The sequence below is a fragment of the Ovis aries genome, chromosome 21, assembly GCF_016772045.2.
Source record: "Ovis aries strain OAR_USU_Benz2616 breed Rambouillet chromosome 21, ARS-UI_Ramb_v3.0, whole genome shotgun sequence".
Classification (NCBI taxonomy): Eukaryota; Metazoa; Chordata; class Mammalia; order Artiodactyla; family Bovidae; genus Ovis; species Ovis aries.
The window spans coordinates 9,460,384-9,483,704 of record NC_056074.1 but is presented as its reverse complement, the minus strand read 5'-3'; the positions used below and the strand labels follow the sequence as shown (position 1 = coordinate 9,483,704).

The 23,321-nt window shown below is 38.7% G+C and overlaps 1 protein-coding gene across 12 annotated transcripts in view; it reads right to left on the bottom strand.

Moving 5' to 3' along the window:
* Positions 1-23,298, bottom strand: part of DLG2 (discs large MAGUK scaffold protein 2) — a 2,369,976-nt gene extending 2,346,678 nt beyond the window's left edge. For 7 of the 12 annotated variants that reach the window (XM_042238120.2, XM_060403917.1, XM_060403919.1 and 4 more), the window contains exons 1-2: positions 21,445-23,298; positions 3,479-3,610 (exon numbers count right to left, since the gene is read on the bottom strand). In XM_042238120.2, coding sequence (XP_042094054.1) covers positions 3,479-3,610; positions 21,445-21,463 — 151 coding nt within the window. In that variant the 5' untranslated portion in view covers positions 21,464-23,298. The remainder of the gene's footprint in view (positions 1-3,478; positions 3,611-21,444) is intronic. The other 5 variants (XM_042238119.2, XM_042238121.2, XM_042238125.2 and 2 more) reach the window with 1 other exon arrangement.
* Between the last annotated feature and the right edge of the window lie 23 nt (positions 23,299-23,321).

The window sequence follows — 23,321 nt, the reverse complement described above, 5'->3', positions numbered from 1 at the left end:
ATACTTATGTTTATGAAAATAAAAAATAACTTACTCTAACACAAAATCTGACATTCAGCCACCATAGAGCAAGATACGTTGTTTTCTAAGACGCTGCTATGCTACCAGCAGAGTTTTCAGGAAACAATCACTTGACTGCCATTCTCTTCTAAGGCTTCCCTCCAGGTTCCCCCCCAAACACTGAAGTGAATTAAGAGAAGCAAAATTAAATTAAACCATGCTAACAAGATTTTAGAAGGGGTTGAAAGGTACTAAATATATACACATGTTCTGTCCATACTGGTACATAAAAGTAATAAATAAATAAGGCAATTTTCAATAAGGTATCAAAGCAAAGAAATTTCGTGGTACATAACTCAAAAATGAACTAACCAATTACATGATTTAAATGGTCTTTACAGATAATTATGGTGCTAACACAGATCGTTAAATTTTCAAAGTAGATCTGGCAGAGAAGTACAAAAAGAAAAACATTCCATCTTGCTCCTAAAAAAAAGGGTAAATAACCTAATAGAGTCCCTTGAAAGTCTGACTGCTTTAGCTGTGCTAAATGAAGAGACTTAAATTAAGTTGTAAAATATCATGGAATTCACTTATATTCAAATTCTGAAAAGTGTTAATAGTGCAATCATCATAAAACTATAACCATCCACTGGAGAAAACATTTTCCTTAGTATTTCCACAAGATGTCACCCTAAGCCTAACATCAAAGTGTGCAGCTTTGCTATTTTAGGCATTTTTCTTTTTGTGTATTAATGAACATCAATTACTAACTTTTTAAAAATTAAGGTCTTTTTATCTTTCAGTTATTCATAAATGGAAAATCAAAACAGAATACAGGGACTAAAGAAGCAAGAAGGAAGAAAATTAATCAAACAGTTCATCATTCACACTGTTTATCACAAGAGAAATGCATTTTACCCTTGGGTTTTATTTTCTTTTACTTTATTTTGAAAATGTTCCATAATTAGCATATATTATGCTTATAATCAGGCTTCCCTAGTAGCCCAGGCAGTAAAGAATCTGCCTGCAATGCGGGAAACCTGGGTTCAATCCCTGGGTTGGAAAGATCCCCTGGAGGAGGGCATGGCAACCCACTCCAGAGTTCTTACCTGGAGAATTCCCACGGACAGAAGAGCCTGGCAGGCTACAGTCCCTGGGGTTGCAATGCCTCGTACACGACTGAGTGACTAAGCACAGCATACATATAATCAGATAAAGTTGTATTTTAAAAATAAAAAATCAATACCTTTGCTATCACTCCCCATCCTATTATCATAGAACCCATTTATAAAATGCTTTTATGCACTATAATAATGATCAAAGCTATGGAGACAGAATTCTGTGCTCAAAGATTATACCATCTAAGATAGACTAGTGTTTGCATTTTCTTTTTTCACAAAAGAAGGATATTATTTATTTTCAAAGTGATGCTTTTCATTTACTGAGAGAAGGCCTGGTTTCCTAGTGACCTGTAAATGGGACAGCACATTCTGCAATAACAGTGTTTTACCCTACTATACATTTGTATTGGATTTTTTGCACTATGAGTGCCTCCTATTTTCTTCAGTTGAGATTCATGCAGGCATTATTTCAACATGCTATGTGATTATCAGAATAATGGGTTAAAGCCACTATTTTCCATTATGTGCAGCAAAAAAGAAGGGGAAGGGAAGTTGGTTGAAACAGAAAACAAAATACCCAGTATAAATAATGTCCTGTTTATCAATGGTTCCCTGCTTATCCTTTTATAATGATACAATCTCCTTCAGGATACACAGGGCTACATAGTTTTTCCTTTTTGGTCCTTAAAAAAAAATGCACACTGAGACCAATAAAATTCAACAGAAAATTATGTTGCATTATATAGCATTGCTCCATTCTTTGCAATCTGGTTTATCCCAAAATGACTTAAAAGACCAGCCAAAACCAATCTATCCATTCAAAGCTGGGCATCAGGATTACTTACATAACAGCTTTTTACAGATTACTGTGACCTCTCATTTTATTAGAGAAATTCCAACTACTCTATAGGCTTTCTGCCAAGATATTTATCACTCACTTAAAACAATGGCAAAATACTCTTTGTCATTCGTCTTTTTATTCCTCATGTAATGATGCTGCACTGCCAAATGAATACATTATTCTAGCAGAATTATCTAAAGCATTCAACAATATTCTTTCTAAATAAAGTTCTCAAAAACTCAATCAAAAAATGTAGCCCAATCTTATCTAAGCACATCATACAAATCTATTTAGAGGTATGGCCATTCAGTTAATGATCTTAATAAAACTATTAATTTTTAACTGAGAAATCTGTTGCTTGAAAACTGTTCTCTAAAATACTATTCTCTAATGACAGGGTTTATTTAAATTTCATTAAGAGTCCATTTAGAGTTGTTTTTATTTAATACCAACTAAGATGATTATAGTTATGTGGGTCATTAATTCTTACTAGCCATAAAAGAATATTTCAAAGAAATTAACCCACAGACAAAATAATCCTATAGAGCTTTTACTATTCTTATTCAATAGACTGATTTTCAATTTTTCCAAAAGGAATGGTTTCTTAAATATAAACCATAGAGTTGTAGTTTTGTCAATAAGTATAAACATTCATTATAATAAAAACACAAAATATTTTCAAGACTAATTCTCATAAATTCATGTTTTTAGTTTTTATATCAGTAACCATCACACCTAGAAAAAGTAGTAATAATGTCTAGCAGACTCAATTATTTCTTTAAAATACACTGTTTAAATTTAGCAGAATCTATAATTGAGTGCTTTTTAAAATTGTTGGTTGTTTTTGTTGGGAGGAGGTATTTGTATCTTTACTAGTTTAATTCTAAAAAAAGAATTAAAAATTATCTGCATAAATGCAAAAATGTATGTATAAAGATATACATAAATAAACCATAAATTCAAGAATAAACAGAAGGTTAAACATTATGTAGCTCAATTCACGAAAAACTGACAAAGTATTGAACTTTTCATCAATAAATTTTTCAGTGTGAATCATGAGATTTTTTGAGAGAAGCAAAAAGATGAAAAATAGTGTTTCAAGTTTTGTCTGAAGAAGAAGGTAAGACTAGAACTGTAATCCGAATAGAATGTGACCCATCACTATTCGTGTCAGGCAAGTCCTTCTCCAGAAAGAAGCAACTTCCTTTCCTAGCACATTTTTCCTCAATTTTTGAAATAAACTACTCCAGCTTTTTCCTGTGTTTACTTGTCTTCCTATACAAAACATTCTTTCAATACTTTTATTTTTATTAACATAAACTTATTTCCATCTTATAGAGGTTCTTTTTTAAGATAAGCTGAAATAAGAAAATGAAAAAAAAATTTTTCTTCTACCTGATATCAAGAAAAATATTTCAGTTTCAAATTTGGTTAACATCAGGTTCTCTAACATTATTCAACCTATTAAGCCCAATTCTAATTGTGAAGATGATGAATAATTGTTAATACCTACCTAGCAAAGCTTGGAATAAGCTGCTCTTAAAGATACCCATCACCTTTTTAACAGCATTTTTCAACTGCTGCTCCTCTGGTTTCCTTAATTTTTTGCAGTATTCTTCCAGTAATGACAAAGCTCGGTCGGTATCTGAAAAACATGATTTTAAAATTCTATCTTATGGTCTTAGAAAAACAGTAAGCTAATATTAAACTATTGTCTAGTGATATTCCTAATTTCATAACACAGAATAATAACTAATCAGGAATTCCATAAACTACTTTTAAAATTGATAATTACAATGAACTCAATTTTAAGAACCCACTTTTATTTCTATTGTCTTCCAAAAGAATTTGCCACTATGAAACAAGGCAAAAGTCCATATGGAATGCCGACCAGTTGATATTCACACAGTAGATAAGACTCTGTCAGGAAAACTATCTTAAAACTTGTGACCTCCTACAAGATAATGTCCAGATTCCTTAATGTAACTTTTGAGACCACCATCCCATGAGCTGTTTACAAGCTATATTTTCAGTCTGTATTTCCCACCATATATTATTTCACCCCCTTCACACATATACATACAGTGCCAAAGTCACAGTGGGTTACTCACTTCCACTCTCCACTCTGCCTCCCCACACACACACACTTTCTATACCTCTGCATTTTCCTTTGCTCCTCCTGCTCTCTGTATTGGAATATCCTCCCCCATACCACTCTCTCCTCCTTGAATTAGTGTGCTACATTGGAAAGAGTTTATTGTTAGCTAGGTCTGGGTCTGAAACCTATTTGCTAGCTGTGTGACCGTCAATAAGTTACTTAACCTCTCTGAGCTTCTGTTTCCTTACAGGTAGCAGGATTAAATTACAAAATGCTTAGTACAATACCTAATTCATAGAAAGTAATCAAGAAATCAACTGAAAACTTGTCTTCCCTTAATTTGGACCTAACTCAAATGTTCTCTGGACAAGGAAGTAGCAACCCACTCCAGTATTCCTGCCTGGAGGACTCCATGGACAGGGGAGCCTGGAGGAATACAGTCCATGGGGTCACAAAGAGTCAGACACAACGGAACAACCAACACACACACACACACACACATACACAAATGCTCTCTATTCCATAAAACCATCTCGGACAGTTAAAAGTAATCACTGTCACTCTTCTTCCAAACCATTTTGCCTACACAAATACTACAGGCATTCTTAATACGGACTGTTTTACTATGGCTTCTTGAATCGCCCACACGACAAAGCATTAGTTGCCCACACAACAAAATATCCCTGAAAAAGTCACCAAAGTAGCAGTGTCTTTGTGTATAGTAGGTGACAATTTTGGGGGGAAGTGAGAAGACTCAATTTAGTTATATCAAAATTAAGTTCTGTTTGAAGAATGTCAAGTCACACTGAAAATATAAAATACAACACTTCCTCAGAACTGAAATGCATTATGAGAAAGGACAAGAGTCATCTTAACCAACAAACAACTGCTTTCATCATCGACTTGTATTTTATAAAATCATGTTTAGAAAGCTTCTGAAGAAAGTGGCAACACAGTTCAGACCATAATCTTAAATACTACATTGATAATTTTCCTCTTTATATGATTTATGTATTTTTATATTTGTTCTGTTTGAGGAGTTCCTGTCCGAGGAACTAATAGCATACAAACTTTTCATAGAGAAGACACATTATGAAGTCTCTTATCAGTATCATTTTGGACGAAAGCTGACTTGAATTATCATTGTTATTCAGTCACTCAGTTGTGTCCAACTCTTTGTGATCCCATGGATTGCAGCACTCCAGGCTTGCTGCTGCTGCTGCTAAGTCGCTTCAGTCGTGTCCGACTCTGTGCGACCCCATAGACGGCAGCCCACCAGGCTCCCCCGTCCCTGGGATTCTCCAGGCAAGAACACTGGAGTGGGTTGCCACTTCCTTCTCCAATGCATGAAAGTGAAAAGTCAAAGTGAAGTCGCTCAGTCGTTGGTTTTCCACAGTTTCATCCTTTGCTCAGATTCTGTCATGAGTAAGAGTTTTACCTTCAGTCAGTGTCACTCCCTTCAAAAGCCTCTTTAGGAATTCCCGGCACTTCTCCACCTGACCAGAGCTCTTCTCATGTTGTCGTGTATTTTACAATTATATAAGGAATCTTCATCAAAACTTCCCTGCTTTGAGATTCGTTCTTTTTCTCCCAGCTTTACTGAGGTCAGATTGACAAATAAAAACTATATAGTTAAGGTGTACAACAGAAAGTTTTGATATATATATATATTGTAAAATGATTACCACAATCATTACCACAAAGACAACTGTCTTTGAATTTTAATAGCCTTTCCCCCTTCAAATCTACCACTTTCCCAGACTAAATATCAATTGTAACAATAATTCATATTTTTCCACTGAACGTTCCAATTCTCTACCCTCACAGCCATCCTCAGCTGATGATCATGTTTTCCATTTTGTGGAAAATCAGAAGAGAAATTACACAAGCTCCTAATCTAATATCCACTAGGTTATCTGTAGCTGCACCCCTGTACTCCGCCTTCCCCGTCTTTATGGATAAAATATTTGTTTCTCTCTAATGCCAACTCCTCTACTTAAGCACCTAAGCCTATTTTCTTTTGCCTACACTGCTTCATCATCAACTGTTTTCCTCTCCAATCTCTCCCTTCACCGTACAAATAAAACTGTAAGAGCAGTGATTTTAAAAAACTTTCCTTTACCCTTAATTCCTCTCCAAGTAACTACTGTCCCCAGTTCTCTGTTCCCTTCCATAGCAGAACTCCTTGAAATGCTGTCTACACTTTCTTTGCTTTCATTCTTTCTTATTGTTGCTGTTGTTCAGGTGCTAAGTCGTGTCCGATTCTTTGCAAACCCATGGACTGCAGCACACCATGACAGCATTCCCATGACCACATCTACAGATGTAAGTCACTAGGTAAAGGGACTTTAACTAATTCCTTCAACACATATTTATTGAGTGACTACCCAGGGAAGACACTATTAAAAGCATCTAGATGGCCTCTAACCAACAGAATGTATTATGTCTCTCATCTCTGTACAACAAAAATCTGACACATAAAACAAAAAGGCAGAATATAATAAAAATGGTCAAATATGGTCAAGTCTGTCTTAGGTTTTTGCATGCCAGCATCTAATGATGGAATTGTGGTTGCCTTTTCAAGTTTCTTTTTGACATCAATGATCACCATCTGGTGTTAATTCCATTTCTGATTAAATTCTTGTTTCTGATTAACAAAAGCTTGAATGTGAAGATAATAGAAAACTATTTAACTATACAAAGATGATAAATAAAGAAAACAAAAGATAACAAGGATCTTGTTGTATAAGTCAAAGATCCCTAACCAGATGTTGAATAAAGTGGAAAGTTGAGAATTATCCAAGTAAGTTGGGACTAATATCTTGACTGCTGTTCAAATTAAACCACGTATAAATGGAGATATTTTTTCACCTGAACTGCCAATATAATGTCTCAATTATCTTCTCTGTTAAAGAAAATCTATATTCATATGACTCCAGAGTCTACTGAAAGGACAAAACTAAACTTGGAATACCTGAAGGCAGATACAGAAAGAAATAACAGGGAAATCATTTTTTAAAATAAAAATTTCAGATGAAATATACAATCCAAAGTGAATATAGTGAATGTTACATACTTGGAATTGCAGGTAATCACGTGTCTGTTAATTAGGGTTCAACTCTTTTGTCTTTGGTTTAAGAACAGCATTGCCAAAAAGTTATAATTTGGGACAGGTGATTTAATTTGAAACAGCAATATTGCTAACATGAATTTTTAGATAAGAAAAAGATAACATAAAATTATTTGCCACAACTAAGAAAACTTATAGAACACATGACGGTATTGTTCAGAAAACTAAGATCTAAGTATAATAGAGGAAATGGTGAACTAGACACACTGCTACTAAGTCACTTCAGTCCTGTCCGACTCTGTGTGACCCCATGAACGGCAGCCCACCAGGCTCCCCCGTCCCTGGGATTCTCCAGGCAAGAACACTGGAGAGGGTTGCCATTGCCTTCTCCAATGCATGGAACGGAGAAGGCAATGGCAACCCACTCGAGTACTCTTGCCTGGAAAATCCCATGGACGGAGAAGCCTGGTAGGCTGCAGTCCATGAGGTCACTAAGAGTCGGGCACGACTGAGCGACTTCACTTTCACTTTTCACTTTCATACATTGGAGAAGGAAATGGCAACCCACTCCAGTATTCTTGCCTGGAGATTCCCAGGGACAGAGGAGCCTAATGGGCTGCCGTCTATGGGGTCGCACAAAGTCGGACACGATGAAGTGACTTAGCAGCAGTAGCAATGCGTGAAAGTGAAGTCGCTCAGTCGTATCTGACTCTTAGCAACCCCATGGACTGCAGCCTACCAGGCTCTCCCATCCATAGGATTTTCCAAGCAAGAATACTGGAGTGGGGTGCCATTGCCTTCTCCAAACTAGACACACAAATCATTTCAAACCTTGGAATTCCTTTAAATACAATCCAACTGCAACACGGGAGACCTGGGTTGGAAAGATTCCCTAGAGAAGGGAAAGGCTGCCCACTCCAGTATTCTGGCCTGGAGAATTCCACAGACTGTAGAGTCCATGGGTTCGCAAAGAGCTGGACATGAGTGAGAGTCTTTCAAATTCACAGTTTAGAAAGAACTTTCCCATGCATTATCTGATTCCCACCACTGAGAAGTTATATTGCCTTTTATACATGAAACTGGGGCTTTCCTGGTGGCTCAGATGGTAAAGAATCTGCCTGCCATGCAGGAGACCTAGGTTCAATCCCTGGGTCAGGAAGATCCCCTGGAGAAGGGCATGGCAACCCACTCCAGTATTCTTGCCTGGAGAACTCCATGGACAGAGGAGCCTGGCAGGCTATAATTTATGGGGTCACAAAGATTCAGACACAACTGAAGGATAAACACACACGCAGGCATGAAACTGAAATTCGTAAGTGACTTGCCCAAGATCACAGAACTACTGAGTAACAAATTTGGAGCCTAATCCTAAAGCTTTTCATTCTGAGTGTTCTCTCCATAGTTTCACCCTTAATCCTCCAGAAACAGTTGAGCATATCTCTATGGCGGAGGGGGGGGGGCGGGGACTTGACCAATCAGACATAATTTTATCACTGAATTTTAGAATCTAGGGTTATAAGTTGAATCTCTATTTTTACATGCGTTTACTAATATAAAATTATATTTATAACATAAATTTAAATGGTCTTACCTTTACAATCTAATAGAGATACTAAGTTCTTTCATTCATTAATCAAATATTTATCTTATGATGCTCTAGACTTTGGTCGCTCAACACTAAAAATGATAAATATTCTACCCTCTCAGGGATGTATTCTGTCTGAAGGTAAAGATAATTAAGTAGAAAATTTAAACAAAGTAAAAGATTGAAATAGAGTATGGTCATGCTATGATGAGGTACCAGGTGCCAAGAGAACAGAGAAGTAAATTGATACCATATAGATGATTCTGTTTGGTCTTTTCCTGAAGAATGAATAAGAAGCCATGGAAAAATTTTTAATAAAGATGAACACGACCATTTGTAAAGTTTTATAAAGATCATTTTAACTACAATATGCTATGTATCAATTGAAACAAGAAAGAATGACAGTTTCCCCCCTCTCATGCCATCTGAAGTGAATATACACATCGTTGAACAGTTTTTGATCATTACTTATATGACATTATAAACACCAAATTAGAAAAAAAGAATTTTTGTGGCCAAGCCATGCAGCATACAGGATTTTAGTTCCCTGACCAGGGACTGAACCTGTGTCCCATGCACTGCAAGCTTAGAGTCTTAACCACTGAACCACCAGGGAAGTCCCTCAAATAAAAGTGTGTGTGTATGTCTGCGTGTGTGTGTGTGTGTATGTGTGTATATGTATGTATATATATATATTCTTCTTTGGGGAAGTATATATGCTTAATTCTTACTGTTAACATTATCATTTTTGTTATTTTGTAAATTAAGGATCTGTTGTTTTTGGTAGCTAGGTCATGTCCAACTCTTTGCAACCCCATGGACTATAGCCCCAGGCTCCTCTGTCCTTGGAATTTCCCAGGCAAGAACACTGGGAGTGGGTTGCCATTTCTTTCTCCAAGGGAGCTTCCCAATCCATGGGTAGAATTTGAGTCTTCTGCATTGGCAGGCAGATTCTTTAACACTGACCCACCAGGGAAGCCCCATATAAAAAATACTCATATGAAAATGATAAAATGATGAATACTCATGTGAAAACACTAAAATGATGGATGCCAAAGAAAAGTTATCCTGATACTAGGCCTTTAAAAAGATGCTTTAATATTAAAATATAAAGTCCAAGGTGATAAAAACAAACGTATCATTTTATTACTAATAAAATTAGCTACCATTTGTTGAGTAATGCTAAGTATTCTGCATGGATCACCTTATTTAATCTCCCCAAGTACCCCAAGAAATACACATTCCTCAAATGAGGAAACAAACTGAGAAATGAAGTAACTTCATTTATTCCAAGGTGACACAACCAGTAAGTGCTGGAACCAGGACATAAACCATGGTCCATCTGGCACCAAAGCCCATACTTTCAAGTATTATGCCATACTGAAACTCAACTTACTGCAAAAGGATCACAGTATTTCTTTTTTCTGCAATTGTCCTTTTTTCTGTAGTTTTCTGTAATTATACTTTACTCCTCCCCCTAATTTTTTTTAAATACACTTCAACAAGTATCTGTTGATGAGACTCTCCCCTACTGACACAAAAAGGTATTAAACTAAAATGGTGAATTTATGTTGCTACCTTTCAGGTAAGTCATTCTTTCAGCTTTTCTATAGAATTACTGAAGAGAAAATAAGAAAAGTATAAGCTTAAAACAGTAACAAATAGAAAAGACAGCAAACTGCATCTTCAGCATAATACTAAAAAATGCCTTGTTCCAGTTGTAACAAACTAGGGGGGAAAAAGGTGAAAAACTAGAAAACACATGGAGTTTAAATTGTGGGGGAAATGTATGGCCAGACGTAATGCAGATCAAAAGACTGCAATTATTTTGTAAATACTGAATGGTTTAAGTTACTTTAGCAATGTTGAAAGTGAAGAAATAACTCATAAGAACATCATCCCAGTCTATCAAAAAGTAGAAAGCATACTGTGGCACTTCTTTTCTGTAACCAGATATGTACCTGCCACATCTGGGCAGGCTTACTCCAGGAGCTGACCAGGAGCTGACTCAGAAAACTGATGGAAAGCAATTCTGACTCTGAACACAGCTTTCCTTTTCCTTGGAACAAAAAGAAAAGGCATTCTGCTAAGCAGCTGTCAGTCAGTTCAGTTGTTCTCTCGTGTCCAACACTTTGAGATCCCATGAATCACAGCACGCCAGGCCTCCCTGTCCATCACCAACTCCCGGAGTTCACCCAAACTCATGTCCATGGAGTAGGTGATGCCATCCAGCCATCTCATCCTCTGTTGTTCCCTTCTCCTCCTGCTTTCAGTCTTTCCCAGCATCAGTCTTTTCCAATGAGTCAACTCTTCGCATGAGGTGGCCAAAGTATTAGAATTTCAGCTTCAGCATCAGTCCTTCCAATGAACACCCAGGCCTGATCTCCTTTAGGATGGACTGGTTGGATCTCCTTGCAGTCCAAGGGAATCTCAAGAGTCTTCTTCAACACCACAGTTCAAAAGCATCCATTCTTTGGCGCTCAGCTTTCTTCACAGTCCAACTCTCATATCCATATATGACCACTGGAAAAACCATAGCCTTGACTAGATGGACCTTTGTTGGCAAAGTAATGTCTCTGTTTTTGAATATGCTATCTAGGTTGGTCATAAATTTCCTTCCAAGGAGTAAGCGTCTTTTAATTTCATGGCTGCAGTCACCATCTGCAGTGATTTTGGAGCCCCCAAAAATAAAGTCTGACACTGTTTCCACTGTTTCCCCATCTATTTCCCATGAAGTGATGGGACCAGATGCCATGATCTTCATTTTCTGAATGTAGAGCTTTAAGTCAACTTTTTCACTCTCCTCTTTCACTTTCATCAAGAGGCTTTTCAGTTCCTCTTCACTTTCTGCCATAAGGGTGGTGTCACCTGCATATCTGAGGTGATTGTTATTTCTCCTGGCAATCTTGATTCCAGCTTGTGCTTCTTCCAGCCCAGCGTTTCTCATGATGTACTCTGCATAGAAGTTAAATAAGCAGGGTGACAATATACAGCCTTGACGTACTCCTTTCCCGATTTGGAACCAGTCTGTTGTTCCATGTCCAGTTCTAACTGTTGCTTCCTGACCTGCATACAGGTTTCTCAAGAGGCAGGTTAGGTGGTCTGGTATTCCCATCTCTTTCAGAATTTTCCACAGTTTATTGTGATCCACACAGTCAAAGGCTTTGGCATACTCAATAAAGCAGAAATAGATGTTTTTCTGGAACTCTCTTGCTTTTTCAACGATCCAGCGGATGTTGGTAATTTGATCTCTGGTCCCTCTGTCTTTTCTAAAACCAGCTTGAACATCTGGAAGTTCATGGTTCACGTATTGCTGAAGCTGGGCTTGGAGAATTTTGAGCTTTACTTTACTAGCATGTGAGATGAGTGCAGTTGTGCAGTAGTTTGAGCATTCTTTGGCATTGCCTTTCTTTGGGATTGGAATGAAAACTGACCTTTTCCAGTCCTGTGGCCACTGCTGAGTCTTCCAAATTTGCTGGCATATTGAGTGCAACACTTTCACAGCATCATCTTTCAGGATTTGAAATAGCTCCACTGGAATTCCATCACCTCCACTAGCTTTGTCCATAGTGATGCTTTCTAAAGGTCCACTTGACTTCACATTCCAGGATGTCTGGCTCTAGGTGAGTGATCACATCATTGTGATTATGTGGGTCGTGAAGATCTTTTCTGTACAGTTTTTCTGTGTATTCTTGCCACCTCTTCTGCTTCTGTTAGGTCCATACCATTTCTGTCCTTTATGGAGCCCATCTTTGCATGAAATGTTCCCTTGGTATCTCTAACTTTCTTGAAGAGATCTCTAGTCTTTCCCATTCTGTTCTTTTCCTCTATTTCTTTGCATTGATCACTGAGAAAGGCTTTTGTATCTCTCCTTGCTATTCTTTGGAATTCTGCATTCAGATGCTTATATCTTTCCTTTTCTCCTTTCCTTTTCACTTCTCTTCTTTTCACAGCTATTTTTAAAGCCTCCCCAGACAACCATTTTGCTTTTTTTGCATTTCTTTTCCATGGGGATGGTCTTGATCCCTGTCTCCTGTACAATGTCACAAATCTCCATCCATAGTTCATCAGGCACTCTTTCAGATCTAGGTCCTTAAATCTAGTTCTCACTTCAACTGTATATCATAAGGAATTTGATTTAGGTCATACCTGAATATCTAGTGGTTTTCCCTATTTTCTTCAATTTAAGTCTGAATTTGGCAATAAGGAGTTCATGATCTGAGCCACAGTCAGCTCCTAGTCTTGTTTTTGCTGACTGTATAGACCTTCTCCATCTTTGGCTGCAAAGAATATAATCAATCTGATTTCGGTGTTGACCATCTGGTGATGTCCATGTGTAGAGTCTTCTCTTGTGTTGTTGGAAGAGAGAGTTTGCTATGACCAGTGCGTTCTCTTGGCAAAACTCTATTAGCCTTTGCCCTGCTTCATTCCATATTCCAAGGCCAAATTTGCCTGTTATCCCAGGTATTTTCTTGACTTCCTACTTTTGCATTCCAGTCCCCTATAATGAAAAGGACATCTTTTTTGGGTGTTAGTTCTAAAAGGTCTTGTAGGTCTTCATAGAACCGTTCAACTTCAGCTTCTTCAGTGTTACTGGTTGGGGCATAGGCTTGGATTACCATGATATCGAATGGTTTGCCTTGGAAACGAACAGAGAAGCAACCCCACATCCGAGGTCAGAGGCGGCGGAGAGGAGCAACACCATGTCCAAGGAGCAGCAGCTGCGTGGGCACAGGAGGGCCAAGAGGAGCTACTCCATGTACAAGGTCAGGACGGGTGACTCATCCAAGGTAAGGAGCAGCGGCTGCGCTTTGCTGGAGCAGCCATGAAGTTTACCCCTCATCCAAGGTAAGAGAAACACAAGTAAGACAGTAGGTGTTGCAAGAGGGCATCAGAAGGCAGACACACTGAAACCATACTCACAGAAAACCAGCCAATCTGATCACACGGACCACAGCCTTGTCTAACTCAATGAAACTAAGCCATGCCATGGGGGGCCACCCAAGACGGATGTGTCATGGTGGAGAGGTCTGACAGAATGTGGTCCACTGGAGAAGGGAACGGCAAACCACTTCAGTATTCTTGCCTTGAGAATCCCATGAACAGTATGAAAAGGCAAAATGATAGGATACTGAAAGAGGAACTCCCCCCGTCAGTAGGTGCCCAATATGCTACAGGGGATCAGTGGAGAAATAACTCCAGAAAGAATGAAGGGATGGAGCCAAAGCAAAAACAATACCCAGTTGTGGATGTGACTGGTGATAGAAACAAGGTCTGATGCTGTAAAAAGCAATGTTGCATAGGAACCTGGAATGTTAGGTCCATGAATTAAGGCAAATTGGAAGTGGTCATACAGGAGATGGCAAGAGGGAACATCAACATTCTAGGAATTAGCAAACTAAAGTGAACTGGAATGGGTGAATTTAACTCAGATGACCATTATATCTACTACTGTGGGCAGGAATCCCTTAGAAGAAATGGAGTACCCATCAAGGTCAACAACAAAGTCCAAAATGCAGTACTTGGATGCAGTCTCAAAAAAGCACCTGTAGCACTTCCCTATTCTTGAAACAATTTTCACATGGCTAGGTATCTTTATTTGACTGTCTCAAGAATCCTAAGAGTTGAGTATTACTCTGTGTGTGTTCAGTTGCTCAATCGTGTCTGACTTTGTGGCCCCATGAACTGCAGCTCCCCAGGCTCCTCTGTCCATGGAACTTTCCAGGCAAGAACACTGGAGTGAGCTGCCACTTCCTTTTTCAGAGGATCTTCCCTACCCAGGGATCAAACTCATGTTGCTTGCATCCCTGTATTGACAGGCAGAGTCTTCACCACTGCACCATCTGGGAAGCCCCTTGGGTATTATTTGTGGCAGTTATAAGTTAAGATGAGAAGTTTGAAGCTCAACCTGTTGATTTTTAGATAACATATCCAGCTGATGGAAAAGGTAGGATTCCATCCCAGGGCTCTCCTCCACTCCCAGAGCTCTCCTCCTCTGCACCATGACACCATTCAGTGGATCTAAGAACACCATACCCATACAGTGCAAAGAACAATGGATAAGCTTCCCGTCCTAATTCTATCACTAACTTTATTATATAAAAGTAAAGTTCATATACATTATCTTATTTGATGAGGAAAAGAAATAACATATTACTAATGTTGTTTCAGAAAAGGAAACTGAGGCTCAGAAAGATATGATTTTCACAAGGTCACCTGGTGGCACTGTCATAAGGCGGCATGTGAAGAAGCACATATGGGAGATTGGTACTTTGATATCTTAATCTTTTATCTCTCTGCTGGTGCTGCTAAGTCACTTCAGTCGTGTCCAACTCTGTGCGACCCCATAGACGGCAGCCCACCAGGCTCCCCCACCCCTGGGATTCTCCAAGCAAGAATACTGAAGTGGGTTGCCATTTCCTTCTCCAATGCATGAAAGTGAAAAGTGAAAGTGAAGTCGCTCAGTCGTGTCCGACTCTTAGCGACCCCATGGACTGCAGCCCACCAGGCTCCTCCATCCATGGGGTTTTCCAGGCAAGAGTACTGGAGAGGGTGCCATTGCCTTCTCTCTCTACATGTTCCCATTTCCTTTCTTATCCTTCAAGCTGGTAACTGATTTTGTGTTGTATTGCCTCAGGAGAGGTATGTACTAGAATAGAAAACTGAAGGAATTTTATAGTTATTCCAGTTTTGCTTTCCAAAAGCCTAAACCCTCTGAATAAAAGAGTTTGTTTCAAAGATCAAAGAGAGATTCTCAGGTACATGCAGAGAGAGGAATATCTTCCAGCCCCTCCCTAGTCTAGGAAAAGATTTTCTCAGCTGAAAAGTAAGAGAAGTTTTTGGAACCCAAGGCTGCAGGTATCTAGGCTGTTTCCTGGCAGCACTGCCTGAGAGGCAGAAAGACCCCAGAGAGGAAAAGCAACATTATTCAGCTAGGCAAACAGAAACACAGAAATTCTGTGGGGGCTGGGGAGGGATGGGGAATGTTAAATCCATGTCTTGGAAGTAGCAATTGTTGCTAGACAAGAAAGAACTATCTAGACAAAACAACTCATGACTCAGAGGTAAACTGTTACATTCAGATGATCAATGACCAGAGTAGACCTCATGCCAGATGGAGCCCTACCATAAGCCCAGGAAAGACAGAAAACCTCAAAAAGGATTGGAGTGATTCTGCCCATAACTTAGGAATTAAGAGTCAGAAACAAAGCTGAACTGTGGAAAATGAAGATATTTCTTACACACCTAAATCTACAGAATGAGAGTCCTGGTCAATGATTATCTAATCTTGTCCCTTCTTTTGGAAGCCAGGTCTTCTAAGCCAGGTCTAGGTTTCTCCCACAACATCACTGCAACTGATGATGATGGAGGACATGGTTCAAAGAAATGAACATGAAATGCAACACTGAAATTGCCTCTTTCCCTATCTGTCCCCTAATAAATTTTAAGCATCATAAAGTCAGACTGAATGCCATTTGCCACTGCAGAACATACACCGAGCACAGTGCCTGTGCCTATTAATAGCACTCAATAAATCTCCGCTGAATGGAAAAATGATTGAATAATTAAATGGAAGGAAAGCTATTTACCTAAATATGTACACAAGTTTACCTTCTAAAATAAATTTTTAGTTTATTATCTATATGGTATTTTAAATAGAACAGGACTTAACAGGCTTATTTCAGGTCTCACCACACATTCAATGATAAAGATGTCATAGCTCTCCAAAATGACAGATACCCTACAGACCCCTCAGAGCCTTGCACTAACAGACTTAGGGCCTTAATGGCTGGTAAGATGTGCCATCAGGAGAAATAGGATACACAATCTTACTCATAATCTTTGGAAGTTTTAACTTAATAATTTATTTTCACAGGATTTTCTACTTTATAGTACATCATTTCCACTTGAATCTTCAATCCTAAAACAAATGAGGTCAGGAGAAATGTTTCATAATGGAGGTGATTGGGCCATAATTCTTGAAATAGCTTTGAAAAACTAAAAACTAAACCTATGCAGAAAGCTTACTACCTGGAATTCAGAATGACTGAGGTAAAACTCATGATCCTTTGCTGAGAAAGCAACCTACATTGAGGATACAGAGCCCTCGTGCCTTGACTGCTACAAATTCCTGAGCAAGAATTATAGCTGGGGGACACGTCCTCTTGCCCCACTTTAGGAAAAAAAAAAAAGATTTTATGCACCTCAGCATTATACTAAAAACACATCTGTTTTGTAGCCTCTTGTGTGGCTACATGGTAAATATTAAGAAATAAGAGAATATAATGAGTATATAATTAAAAAAGAGGAACGAACATTCTTACAGTTTATGGAATGTATTGTTATAGAGGAGTGAGGAATTAATTGTTTGGCAAAGGCATAAATGAGCGAAACATCTGAATTCAATGTTTTAAAAGTCCAATATTTTGTGTACATCTTCTCATTGACTAGACTTTTCTATCCAAAGATGTAACCAATCAAAGGCCTAAAAGAACGATTAAATATTCTATCATGAATGGAGCACTTGGACAGTTTCCCAAAAACCTAACAGTTCAAATAGTATATGGTATCAATTTATTAGCATATCATTTGCAACTTTCCCTGTACATAAGAACTACAAAATAAATTCAATTAACAATAATTTTAGCACCACGCCTACTGTTTGCTTCATAATATACTCCCAATGAGTACTTTAATACAAAGAATATTCTTCTATTTTTCTCTCCAGAATGATCTCTTATCATTCCAAGATGCCTCCTGGATTGATAATTATTTTCCAACATCAAGAGTCTGTGGGTTCATGACTTTTAATAACTCTCTCAACCAAGCTCAAGATGATCCTTTTGAAGGATTTCAAATTTAAGAAAATCTTCAGGACGTTATCTTATTTTAATTTACAGAAATTACAAAAGTCTGAAAACTGCCTTTTCCCATCCCTCTCTGGGAAGATTTGGGGCTTAACTGTTGAACTCTACTAGCTTGGAAAAAGAAAAAGCATCAAGTTTTACTGAAATGGAAAAAGCATCTGGATATAACCCTGGTATGGCAAACACAAAAATTCAAACAAAAACTTGGTGAAGTATATATAAAAGAGATAAAATAGCTACTCAGAGCCAATAAATTTAGTTACATATTTTCCCCTTTTTAGAGAATCTGATGAAATTATTTTAATAATTGAAGAAAAGCTACAGATGGAAAAAGAGTATGCCCAGATTATTATTGTTGTTTAGTTGCTAAGTCATGTCCAACTCTTTGGCAACCCCATGGACTGTAGCCCACCAGGCTCCTCTGTCCATGGGCTTTCCGAGATAAGAATACTGGAGTGGGTTGCCATTTCCTTCTCCAAGGGATCTTCCTGACCCAGGGATCAAACCCCCGTCTCTAGCATTGGCAGGCAGATTTTTTACCACTGAACTACCAGGGAAGTCCATACCCAGATAATGAAAGGCAAATATAAAATAGTGAGATCCTACAAAAAAGAAGTTAAGCCATGAAGTGCAGGAAACAAGTAAGAAAATTTTAACTGAGCAAACAATAAACTTAAAGAGTTATAAGTTTCCTTCCCAGAAGGAGGGGAAAGAAGAAAAACAGAAATGACACTTTTATGAAGTATACAGTCAACCAATTGGAAAGAGTGTAAGCCCAGGAAACAACAATCTCAATTTCAAGAATGGTACATGGCAATATCATGTCTTGGGATTCCAATTACACAACATTCTTCAACTTCCTTTAAAAAGAACAATGTCTAAACAATGATTTATGAAAATGATCATGTTTAAGTTTCGCTAGATAGCATACACACTCCATTACATCACTAAGAACAGTTGCAAAAGAAGTCATCAAAGGAAATAAAATGTCATGTATATTAATAACATCAGATAGACTTCTATACCAATTTAAAAGAAGCACAGAATAGCACAATATTTTAAAAACAGAGAAATGAAATAAGCATCGGCTTCAAACTATTAAAAGCACTGATTTTTTTCCCACATGTTTAATGACAATAAAGAGAACAAAAAAATTGCTGAAGAAATGTACTGCAATGTACTAAAAAATTCTGTTGAAACATATGTTATCATTAAAAAGCAGCGTTCTGCAAAAAGCACAGGGGATAACACAGCTATCATTAACTTTTATTTCTTGCATCAATCTAACATGAAATCAGATCAATTCGTAAGTCTTGCTGAAATAGCCCCTTACTATACATCATGATCTTGCATCATATCAGAGAATGCTGATACAACTTATCTTGGATCAGCCCTGAATTTTCAGAATTTAAAATAGGTCAAAGATATCAAAAAGGCTTAGCTGGGAGCAAATCAAATTACTACTACAGAAAAAAGAATTCTGAATGAAAAGCAACTGTTCGGAGAAAAATCTCTCTGAAGAAGAAATGACATGTTCTGTTGATAAAACTGAAATCTATAAAAATGTGAAGCAAGTGAGTGGAAGATGTAGTTAAGTAATGTCATAAAACAAACTAGCAGTGAATATAGGGGTTTGAGATACAGTAGCTTTGGCTTATCTAAGAACAGTCAAGAATAGCAGCTAGAAATGTACTTAGGGGCTTCCCTGGTGGCCCAGGAGTTGAGTGCTTCTACTGCAGAGGCATGGGTACAATCCCTGGTCAGGGAATGGGAAAAAAAAAAAGAAAAGAAAAGAAAAATATACTTAGTGAGATGTCACACCCATTCCCACTTCCCACCATGGTTCACGTTACCAATCAGAGAAACCACTCTCTACTTTCACAATAACATACAAAATATTTCACAAGTGAGAAATCTGTCTTATGAAATTTTCTTATTGTAGTAAGAATATATTCAACAATGTATAAACATATGGTTCTATGAGGATAGTTATTGCTTAAAATTACATGAAGCCAACTCTTCCATCCTATCTACATGCAATAACAATGAAGAAAGAAAAAGAGATTTAAGATGAGAGTACTGTGCTCCCTCCAGAATAAATCTAGGTTATACTTTCAAGTATTTGTTTTATGTATGTTATAGAACAGTACAGACAGTAAGCTTAGCTAATTAAAAATATAATGTACATGTCGTAACTTGTTTGGTTAGTGGTCTATAATATTTTAAAATATACATCTTAGTACTAACAGTTTTAAGAGAAGAGAAAGGGAGGAAAGAAGAGAGAAGGAGGAAGGAAATAAATTATTTCTCCTAAAGTATAGTTTTCAATAATGTATCGACAATTTTTATAACTTCTTTTAAAGGTAGGAACTTTTAACAAACTCAGTCTGCTGGGTTTAGAAACCTTAAGTTCACCCTGATTAGTTAAGTTTTACCTAGAACATAGTGCCCTTCATCTCTCTTGCCAGATACCTTTTCACCCCCTCATTCTCCACACACACGCACACACACACACCACACACACACACACAGTGTTTAATTCAATTACTAGTTTAAAACAAATCCAAAAGGAACACTAACTACAGCAGAATAAATGGTAGAAAGAATAAAAATACCTTGCATGCCAAATAAGTCAAAGAGACATACCATTTATTGGCTACATTCCCCAAACCATCCTTGTTCCAAATAAACCAATGATGTCAGGTCTGGGCAAAAGTAGCTCCAAAACTTCGTGGAGAGTTTACTTCTCTCAGTAATTATGGAGGAGAGCAGGAGGAGGAAACAAGCCCAGTCTTAAAATCCCAGTGTACTAGATGTCTAGGTGTTTCACAGGTATTATATATCATTGCCCATCTCCAGAGACACCAGTTGGATAAAGAATCTGATTGTAAGTTTCCTCAAAGCACCTTCCAAATCCACAGGAATGATTAAACATCATACAGAGCCAGGTTGTACCTTAACCTTCTTCCTAAGCTTTAGTTTTAGACTGCAGGAACTCCCATAACCAGTCAACATTTGGATCTACACTAGTCTACTACAGTGGAGTTCAAAAGTGTTGACACAAATTTTAGTTTCAAACCCTTAAAAAAAAAAAAACTATTTTATAGTCAATTTGGTCTTCTATGCTACATCAAAAAAAAAAAAAAAAAAAAAACAACCTAGGTTCACAAGGATCCTTAGAAATAAGGTTCACCTGGGGTAGATCTAGGCTACAGAGAATCCCAAGGTGTATATATGATACTTCAGCAACTCACCAGATCTTGATCAAGTGAGGGAGGAGTCCAGCGTTAACCTTATTTGGGGAATTTGCCAGTAATGTTATTGGATAATGCACAAACAGCAGTTGCCAAAGTTGTGATTTACCACAAAAGGGAAGACTTACACCAGAGTAAATCCAAACATAAAATCTATTCTTAATCAGAAGATAATCTACAATTATGTACACTGCAAGCAACTTTGTTATCTTTTACAACTATGCAATTCACTTGATAAATATTTAAGCCATAAAGAAGAGCTGCACTGTGCAGGTTTCTTTTTTAAAGACCATGTAAAAGTCACCTTTAACAAGCTAAGAAAACAAGCGAAAGTCCCAAATCTATGGTATCAAATTTACGCTGATTACAAAATGGTGATTTAGACCACCTGATTTGGAAACCACAAATGTCTATAATTAAATAGGACAGCCCTACTTCACTTTCTTTTAGCAAAACAGTATTACTGAATGATGCACCACAGAAAAGACATTATTATAAGAACTACACCCCAAGCAAAACTTTACTCTCAAATGGAATACAATTTAAACTGCAAATACCAGAACCAAGAAAAAGGACAAACATATACAGGAAACCTCATAGCCCACCTTTCTTCTTGACTGGCATTCTTGGGTCTTTCCAATGCCACAGGATTCAAGAGCTCTTTTCAGATCTCAACTTGATCCAGCTGGATGGAGGCCAAGGGCCAGGTAACTGTTGCAAACCTCTTGGTTGTTTGAAATCCAGGCTGTCTTCTCTTTCAAATAAAGAAAAAATGTTGTATTTTTTTCCACAAACTTTGACAGTGCCCAAGGAGTTTAAAGAAAAATAGCTTTTGAGTTTTTCAAGTTTTTCAATGCTTCTAAAATAGTTATTCTGTTTAAAAAGAAAATTATTGTAAGCACAGAAAACATTATTAAAACTCCTCTTTAGGCAGCAATATCTCTGGAGTTCAATGACTAACTCAATTAAGGCACAAAACAAATTTACACAGCTGTCTCATTATTCAACACATGATCAAAGATGAACTGGTTGATGATAAAGACCCTCAAATTCTTTAGAGAAAAATTTAAAACTCTCACCTCTCCAAAATACTTTTTAAAACCTCTTTAATGGTCTCTTAAAAAGGTGGGGTGAGTTTGGACAGTTTTCTGGGGGCAGAACCCAGACTGAAAGGCCCTTTTCTATTTACTGGACCCGAAGTTCCGGATCTCACCCCCTCAGTGAGACAGGATCCAGCTTGCTGTCACTTTAATTTTTTTTTTTTCTTCTGTGCTCTCCAAGCCCCTCAGGTTTGATCCTTAATGCCCCTCTGATTCTGATCCTCCCATGTATTAACCGAGAGGACTGAAAAGAAGGAAAGCAATCCCTTGGCATGGAGACATTAAAGTGACAGTGCTACTCAATGGGCACTTGATGCAGGATGAGTTGGCGAAGATTTCTTCACACTGGAGTCAGTCAAATCATGCCATCTCTTCGCATCCAGGCAGCTCCCTATCCGGCGAGGAAAAACACTGAGACTGCTCGAGACAAGTCAGACCTTCCCTCAAAGGTGTTTTCTGAGACGCTGTAGGAGTATTAGGCATGTGAGCATAAGCTGGGCAAACGGTTCGCGGTTTCCTAAATGGGAGAGAGTTCGGCTGCGTGGCTTCCACATCCACCCTTTTTCTCTCTCTCTCCAAACTACCCACCTTCCTTTCGCAGAAAAGACCAGAAATCCCTCTGCTACCGACGGCCACCCCTCTGCCCACACCCCGTTATAGAGATGAGCACAGAAACGTCCCGCACCCCTCCACGCGATGAAGTGTTTCCTCAGGCAGGAGAAACAGCAGCACTAGAAATTATATAACTCGCGATTCTGGCTTCTCTAAGACGCGGAGACGGGAGGGTCGGGGGTTGCTGGTCTGGGAGACACTGCCGGGCACTGAACGTGCACAAAACGGGGCCAGGCCTTCGCGCAGCGCCCCCCTCACCCCCACCTCGAAACATCGCCTGGCAAGGGGGGTCTTCTAGGGGAGTGGAGGGGCAAATTTCTCTCTGGCCCCTTCCCAAGCGGGGTGAACGGATGGCATGTGAGGGGACTAAAGACTGAAGAGGAGACGCTGACGGCTGTGAGGGGAGGAGGCTACTCTGGGCTGCTCCGGCGGCCGGTTGGGGGCTCTAGGGAGGAAGTGCCCGCGAAGCTGCAGCCTTAACACACGGGCTGGGCCAGAGGGGCGAGCACCCTGAAGACGTGAAGGGGGCGGGCAGCTCGGGCACAGCTAACGGAGGTGTCCTGAGGAGAAACACGCGCAACCACATTCGTGCGCGAGGACCGGCCCACGTTTCCCTCGGGATGCGAGAACTAGAGAGCCAGGCTCACAAATAGCAGAAGCCGGGGATGAGGGCCTGGCGGGGGGCGGACCCACGGGCGCCCGACCCTCCTCGAGGCCAATGAGCGCCTCCAGATACCGCGCCCAATCACAGCCAGGACGGAGGGCGCGGC